Below are 7813 nucleotides of genomic sequence, written 5' to 3'. Positions count from 1 at the left end.
TCCAACCACTTTGTGCTGGGGGAGGTTTTATTGTAGATACATCCTATCTGAAAGATCTGTTTCTTTTGATGTAAACTTCCTGGGTTTACGACCCTTTGGTCAGCAGGAGGTCTGACACACACACACACACACACACACACACACTCTTACAGAAGTTCACACATATACATAAAATGCTTTGTCTTAGAACAAAGGGGGCGTGGCTTTGTTCTGACGTGTTTTGTGTGAACTGTCTCTCAATCCGGTTGTTCAGTGATGACGCGACGAATCCTACTTCCGGGTCTAAAGTAGTCTGCGTTTAATATGGCTTTTGTGTTGTTAACATGTTTAATGTTATGTATTTTCTTCTATTTGATCTCAAAAAGCTCCTAAAACAGTCAGTGATCACTGTTGACCTCCCTTGGCTTTTATTACCGCTAATCATTTATTTAAGCTCAGTTTTTAAAACCTTACGATGTAACTACAGCCCAGCCCATGCTGCAGTATATGAATGACTAACCTCGTATTGTGGATGGATTATCTCAGTTGTTCTCCTGGCTGAAGTTTGGTCCTTTTACAGCATCCTGCCATGCGATTACATTTGTTCCTGACCACCGAGAACACTCACATTAACTTTTATCGAGTGGAAAAAAAGTTAGCTTGTTTATATTATGCTAACATAGCTGTGTCGCTAGCGGTCACGTAGCACATCATTATATACCAGCTAGCCCAACTTCAGTAACCCTACAAACGTCACTGCTGTTTAGTTTTCTGTCTTCATTTATGCTGGAAGTGATAGCAGAGCTGTACGTTTTAATTTGTTTCCAAAACCCCACAGTCAGGACATGCTATATTGTATTTAGATAGAAGCTAGCGAGCTAACTCCCTGCTAACTTCTAACTCCGTTAAATGTCATAAATTCCGTTTTCATGGATGCCTGGATGTTAAACTCAATTGTTACACCTGGTAGAGCAGAACACTGATCATTTTATTAAAGATGAAAGACTTTAGACAGTTTTTCAACTCTCAGTAATCCCATAGTGATCGTTTGATATATGGACCTGCAGCGGAGTTTAGACCCAGACACGGCTAGTGACGTCAGACTGAACAACCGGATAAAAGGCAGCAGGAGGAGGTCAGATCTGGGGGTCATTTTCGTGGTGGACACAGACGAGGCCTCCCTTGCGCAAATAATCGATCGATCGACTGTCTTGTTTTCTTCATGATGAATAAGTCTCTAGAATTAGCGGGGTTTGTGGAAACACAGACCCAACATTTATTTGGTCCTTCGAGACCCCAAAACTAATATTCTGGAAACAAAATTAGAAAACATTCAGAAATGCTTTGAGGCCTTCTTTAGGGAGCTGTACTCACAACCTAATGCTACTGAGAAGAATTGTATTGATGCCTTTCTTAGCTCTCTAGAATTACCTTCACTCCCCGTCTCTCAAAATGAGTATCTAATACATCCCATTTCAGTGGAAGAAATTAATGCAGCTTTTTCCAGATTAAAACCAGGTAAGGCAGTTGGTGTGGACGGGTTCAGTTCTCAATGGTATTGCACCCTGAGGGCAGAATTAGTCCCCATATTGCTGAAGTCATTTAACTACATCCTACAGGAGGGAGAAGTCCCACGTTCTTGGAGGGAAGCAACTATTTCAATTATCCCAAAAGAGGGGAAAGATAAACGAGAATGTGGAAACTATCGACCAATCAGTGTCCTTAACTTGGATTACAAACCATTTACCTCTATTCTAGCTTGTAGACTGGAGAAGTTGCTACCTGACCTCATTAATTTAGATCAGACTGGTTTCATTCACTATAGACAAACAACTGACAACATTAGGAGAATATTACACATCTCTACTCAAATACAACACAACAAAACTCGATCAATAATAGGAAGTCTAGATCCTGAGAAAGCCTTAGACTCCGTCAGATGGGTATTTTTGTACAAGGTTCTGGGGACGTTTGGCTTTCAAGACAAGTTTATTAGAGTAATCCAAGCTCTTAATGTTTGACCCTCAGCCCGTATTAAGGTGAATGGTGATCTCTCCAAGCCCTTTATTCTGGAACGTGGCTGCAGGCAGTGTTGTGCAATCTCGCCACTTCTCTTTGATTTATTTATAGAAACATTAGGTCAGTCGATTCGACAGAATCATAATATTAAGGGTGTTGCATTGTCAGGAGTTGAACATAAAGTTGTAATGTTTGCCGTTGATGTACTGGTCTGCCTGGGGGAGCCGGAGAGGTCGTTTAGTGAGTTGATGTCTACTTTAACTGATTTTGGGAAGCTATCTGGTTATATGGTTAACATTTCAAAAACACAGGTGATGACTTTAAATTATCCAGCTCCTGCAGCTTTACATAGGAAATTTAAAGTAAATTGGGATAATGAGAAAATTAAGTACCTGGGAATATATCTGACTGCGGACCTCTCGGGGCTCTTTCAGGCAAACTATGAGCCGATATCTGCAAGGATAAAAGCTGATTTGCACAGATGGAATCTGGTCCCCTTCCTGAGTCTCAGCTCCCAGGTAACTGCAATTAAGATGAACATGCTCCCCAGACTGCTTTACCTTTTTAGAAACTTGCCAATAGAAGTGAGCGATTACCAATTCATTGAGTGGGACAAATGGATCTCCAGATTTATCTGGCAGGGCCGAAAGCCAAGGATTAAATATGCCACCCTCCAGCTCCCCAAGGAAAAGGGAGGACTCTGTCTCCCCTGCCTCAGAAATTATTATAAAAATAACTCAAATAACCCCCCTCTTATATTGGTGCAACAAAACATACACGGCTAGGTGGAAGGAACTGGAGTCCAGCCTGTTGGGCCGATTCCCCCTACAGGCTGTAATGGCAGATGAGGGCCTAATGTGTCGGCTGGAAAAGTTGGGGAACCCTTGGTTAACCCACACCCTTCAAGTTTGGCAGAAGGTAATCAACATTTGCGGGATACACAAAATGTTAAGAATTTTCAGGTGGTTTGATTTTGACTCAGACTTTATTCCAAACAGACACGACTCTGACTTTAAAGCATGGATATCTTATGGCCTTACAACGTTCCTCTCTCTTACTCATAGAAAAATTGTGCTCAGCTTTGAGACCTTGCGAGAAAATCCAAACCTGACACAATAGGACTTTCACAGATACCTACAGCTGAGATCATATATTGATCATGAGTGCAATTTGTCTGACTTTACAGATGCTGAGTCGCATTTTTTCCACATCCTGAAAAATGCTACAACCATGACCCCTACTAGGTCCATCTCTAAACTATACAAAGCTCTCTTTAGTGCCAGCGAGGATAACACTTTATAAAAAGTGACAAAAACATTAGCGTCCGCTGTTCACTGCGTGGGAAGAAAACTTCTTTTTACAGAGAAAAAACCCCTAAACTTCTGAGCAAGCACCAAATACGCTGCCGCTGGAATGTGACATTCACAGAGAAGCTGCCGTATCCTTCCACTGACCGCTGCGGCTCACCTGCACCAGGGCAAACCTCCGCCTGCAACAGGACCGCCGAGTCTTTGATTTTATTTATTTTCTGCTGTGTTTTACTTGCGTCTATTTGAAAGACTGAGTGTAAACACAAAAAACTATTTTATGTGTTATCGTGTTTTAAAACATAACTGAGTAACTAACTAATTACTTTTGAAAATAAGTAATCAGTAAAGTAACGGGATTACTTTTTTCGGGCAGTAATTAGTTACTGATTACTTTTTTCAAGTAACTTGACCAACACTGTTTAACATAAACCAGTGACACTCCAGGGCCTGATCAACCCTGGCAGGGCCTCCTTGGATGAGGGTGTCTAGTGATAATGGCCGAAACACCCGATGAATCCAAGGTCCACAACTGACGATGTGTCCAAATCATAATAACATAATCTAGATCAGATCTCTAATCCCTAAACCTAACCAAGGAAGAAAGAATGGCAGATCAGCCTGGGTAAAAGACCAAAAGATGAGGCACACAACGATGTGTGCTGCTGGTAAAGTTTCTGGGCTTTCCTCATAACAGCCATCCCTCAAGAGTCTCTCCATCTAAAGTAATGCTTTATCAGGGACTGTAACATCTAGTCCTTTTACTGAATCAGTGTAACTGTTATAATATAGCAATTAATACATTTTAATACAATTATTACATATACGAGCTTAGGGAGCCACCTACAGGGAAGGGGGTAGTGGCAGGTAGCACGACTGCCTCCACCCAGCAGAGGTACAGTCTGATGGATGCTGGGCTCCTGGGGCAGCACTCATTAAGTCCACCCCTGGTAGTTGCAGCAAACCTGACATCCACTACAGGTGGTTCAGGCATCGTTCCGGCCTCATCCCCTTCTACAGAAGATTGAAAGAAGAGCCAGAGGAAGAGGCCCAGGGACAGCCCAGGCTATCCTACAGTTTTTAAAGGACCAGGCGTGAAGAGAGAAAGACAAAGAGAGCCAGGCTCTGGCTAGGGAGGAAGAGGGCAGCTACTCAAAGCGCAGAGTGATATCTGTCACTGTCTGACAAACTTGTCCACAAATTTGGAATAAAGAACTTTTAAATGTCAAACGTGTGAAGTAAGGTTTTTTCTCTGTGTGCAACAGATAAATGTGTTTAGTGAAAGTAAAACAAATAATTTAAACAAGCGTAATATACATGCACAGGTTCCTGTTTGTGCCTATGCTTTCTTCTGTTTGGGCTTCAGGTCCTGCTTGTACTTGCTCCTCCTCCTCTCCTTCTTTCAAGACATCATCTGTTGCTGCACAGATATTGTGAAGGATGCAGCAAGCAGCGGCCGAATCTCAAGGGCTCGCAAGAAGATGGAGCACGAGCGTGTTTTGAGGATGCCAAAGGTAAGGTGTGATAGTTCTGTCCTTTGCATGGTGCCGATCGAACCATTCTTTAACTTGAGCTTTAAAAGTACATTCAGTGCTTAATGAATCTTTTTGGAATAAATGGTAGAATTATAATATTGCATGTGTTCTCTTAAAGCTCAGCATGCATCGCAGTAACAGATGTAGCTCTACCCTGTGTTTGTAGGTGTAATGAGAAAGGAATTATGTTCTTACTTGACACAGGCTGATAAAATGGGGTCATTATTGCCACTGGGTGCTGAAGGCATGGATATCCATGTCCATCTCCCAAGAGGGAGAAGCCTGCTGGTGGATACAGGGCCTGCTTGTACTTTGGAGATCTTTGTAGTACAAGTGCATCATGCACAGATCCTGAATTGCCATTGTACACATCTAGAAATGTATCTCTGGTATCACAGATGTCCTGCAGCATAATAGAGGGGACCAGTTTCCTGTTGATGTAGGACCTTTTATGTGGTTCCCTAGGTGGAAGAATCCAGATGTGGCATCCATCAACTGCACCAGCTGTCCAACAGAATGCCTCATTGCCAGCAAGGCATGCAAAGCCTACCACAACCTCCTTCATCTCTTCTATCTTAGAGAAATGAATCCCTCTGTGCAGAATAGTCATCATTTCCTCAATGACACTGTGGACAATGCTGCACACTGTTGCCACCGGCATGGCAAAGATGTCTGCCGTTGATCTATATGAGGCTCCACAGGCCAGTCAGTAAATGGTTACAAGCAGCTGGATTTGGTGGTTCTCACTGTGTAGTTTTTGCCGGGGGAGCATTTGCACAAACATGTTGATGCTTGTCCTTGAAAGTCTGGAGGCTGGTTTGAGGTCAGCTCCGCCAAAGAACATTGAAAGGATGGGAACACTGTTGTTGAGCTTTTTTCCTATTTAAAAAAAGACACTTTTAAAGTTTTTTATTTAAATAGATATGAATTCCTTTTATATATATTTATTAAACAGTGACTGAATTATTTATTGGTATTTTTAGTATTTGTCATGTGACAAAAATGAGTTTGTAATAGATTTTTTTAATTGCCTACAATGATTTTTATTTAGTTTTTTAAATTTGTAATTAAAGACAATATGAACTTTGATGGCTTTCTTAAGTGTGTATTTCTGACCATTAGCATGATATACAAATGTCCTGTTTGTGTTATTAAGTTATATGACAATATGTTTGTCTATGGAGAGTAAAGCTTGTGTTTCAGTGATGCACAGTGAAGCTTTTGTGTACAGGCTTTGTATGGTGTTGATCTAGGACAACAGATGGGCCAGTGGCCTTTTGTATCATCTTGCTATCATGCAGGTAAAGTAATTTATAAAATATTTTCAATGAAAATAAACACAGTATAATTTATAAGTTTATTATAAGGTTCTGATCTGACATTTGAGCGAGCCCGGTCACGTTAGGCTGACCTGGGACATCATTAAGTAAACTGGTGTTCCAGTTGTACACAAATTGAGCTGCATGCTCCCGTTCTCCTGTCCGGACTCCTGTGTGAACTTGCAAGGTCGTGTGTATTGGGAATCGGCAGGTAACTGATCTCAGAGCAGTGAAAGCAGAGCCAGCAGCAGCTCGCCCTGTAAACCGATGAGAATTTTATGCACAATGTGCTCAAACCATCAGAAAAAAAGCTGCTGGCTCAACAGGAGACAGACACAAAGACTGAGATGTCTACAGTTTTCTATGAGACTGAAAGAAGTTTTCGGCAACAATAGCTGACTGAGGCCACAAGATGGCAGTAATGTAGAGGATTGTTGCACATATTAACTGACCTGAGAGGAGCTCTATAACAGCACTGTCTGAGATAAAGGAGATGGATCGCTTCACTTTGGTACGTTTTATCTCTACTTTTAGATTTTCATCACCTGCCTTGCTTGTCCTGAAGGAGCGCCAGTGATGAGTAGTCAGTTTTACCACTCATTAAGCCTGTGTGACTGGAGCTCAGCTATCAGTTTCACAGTGACTGGAATCACTCACAACTGTGTGGGCAATACAACCGGTCATGGCAGATGGCTGCCCCTGCTTTGCATCTGTGTTAAAAGTGAACTCTTCCTTCCTACTCCTGCAAATCACTGCTCAGTTAAGCACTACTCACACACCAGAAGGCTGGTCACACGCAGCAGCAGGCTGTTCCACACCTAAGTCAGTAGCACACTCTGACCAGCACAGAGGGAAAACCACCAGAAACCTCTCCTTCCCCCTCCACACTGCTCTTCTCCAGCTTATATCACCCCTGAGGGTAATTGGTTGTAACGAGAGCAGATGAGCAGCAGGTGTGACCTAAAGGAGAGGGCAGGGGCAGAGAGAGACAAGGGGAGGGGCCAGAACGAAGGAGGAGGAGAGAGAGAAGACAACACCACGCCCACACACTCCCACAGCCTCCCAGGATGTAACAGTCTCTCACAGGGATCATCTGGTTATTGATTTTCTCACACCAGTACTGTAGGACCTTCATCTTACAATGCTGGTGTGGAGGAAGATAATGTGCCTCGTGAGTATTGCTAAATAAAACTGAAGAATCAGTGACATTGATTACAAAACAACAGACTCTAATCTCTAACCATACCACGATCTTAAATATTCATGGTAAAGACCGTTCTTGTCTGATTAGCTTACTAACCCTACTCTTGATAACCCTAACTGGGTTAACTGTGGCAGGGGAGAGATTCTCTACAGAATCATGCAGGTATCACCAAAGTGGAGCTCTGTGAGAGACGTTGCCACTTTCAGGGATTGAAATAAAGCTGTCAGGGCAGAATATTTTTCAGTTTTCAGTTGTTGATTTTCCAGATGGTGGAGGAGTCTCCATAAGTCCTTGCAGGTGGTTTAGAGGACCGGTGGAAGATTCTTGATTCTGGCCACCAGGGAGAGTCAGTATCAGTAAGGCTGTAAAGGATGGAGTTACTCCAGATGCAAACTGGCCACAGTACAGAGTTCACATCTTGGGGAAAGCATGTTAAGAAGCCTTATTGCT

The 7813-nt window shown here is 42.5% G+C and overlaps 1 protein-coding gene across 1 annotated transcript; it reads right to left on the bottom strand.

Moving 5' to 3' along the window:
• Window positions 1–2162: 2162 nt before the first annotated feature.
• Window positions 2163–7294, bottom strand: LOC146656511 (uncharacterized). Its single transcript, XM_085425287.1, has 4 exons — window positions 7216–7294; window positions 5036–5533; window positions 4153–4319; window positions 2163–2213 (listed from the first exon to the last, which is right to left on the bottom strand). The coding sequence occupies exons 1-4, from the start codon at window positions 7292–7294 to the stop codon at window positions 2163–2165; spliced, it is 795 nt and encodes a 264-aa protein (XP_085281413.1).
• Between the last annotated feature and the right edge of the window lie 519 nt (window positions 7295–7813).

This window comes from Rhamphochromis longiceps, linkage group LG12 (genome assembly GCF_057381845.1).
Source record: "Rhamphochromis longiceps isolate RC_006_pf linkage group LG12, R_longiceps_female_GT1.1, whole genome shotgun sequence".
NCBI classification, from domain to species: Eukaryota; Metazoa; Chordata; class Actinopteri; order Cichliformes; family Cichlidae; genus Rhamphochromis; species Rhamphochromis longiceps.
The sequence above is the reverse complement of the archived record's forward strand: the minus strand, read 5'-3'. Positions and strand labels throughout refer to the sequence as shown.

Bases quoted from the DNA above. Each gene is read 5' to 3' on its own strand.
- LOC146656511 (XM_085425287.1), bottom strand. From the start codon at position 7,294: ATGAAGGTCCTACAGTACTGGTGTGAGAAAATCAATAACCAGATGATC. The intron at 5,534-7,215 runs GTGGGAGTGTGT...TGGCCTGTGGAG, and splicing joins CTGTTACATCCTGGGAGGCT to CCTCATATAGATCAACGGCA. The intron at 4,320-5,035 runs GTAAGAACATAA...AATCTTCTGTAG, and splicing joins ATTTTATCAGCCTGTGTCAA to AAGGGGATGAGGCCGGAACG.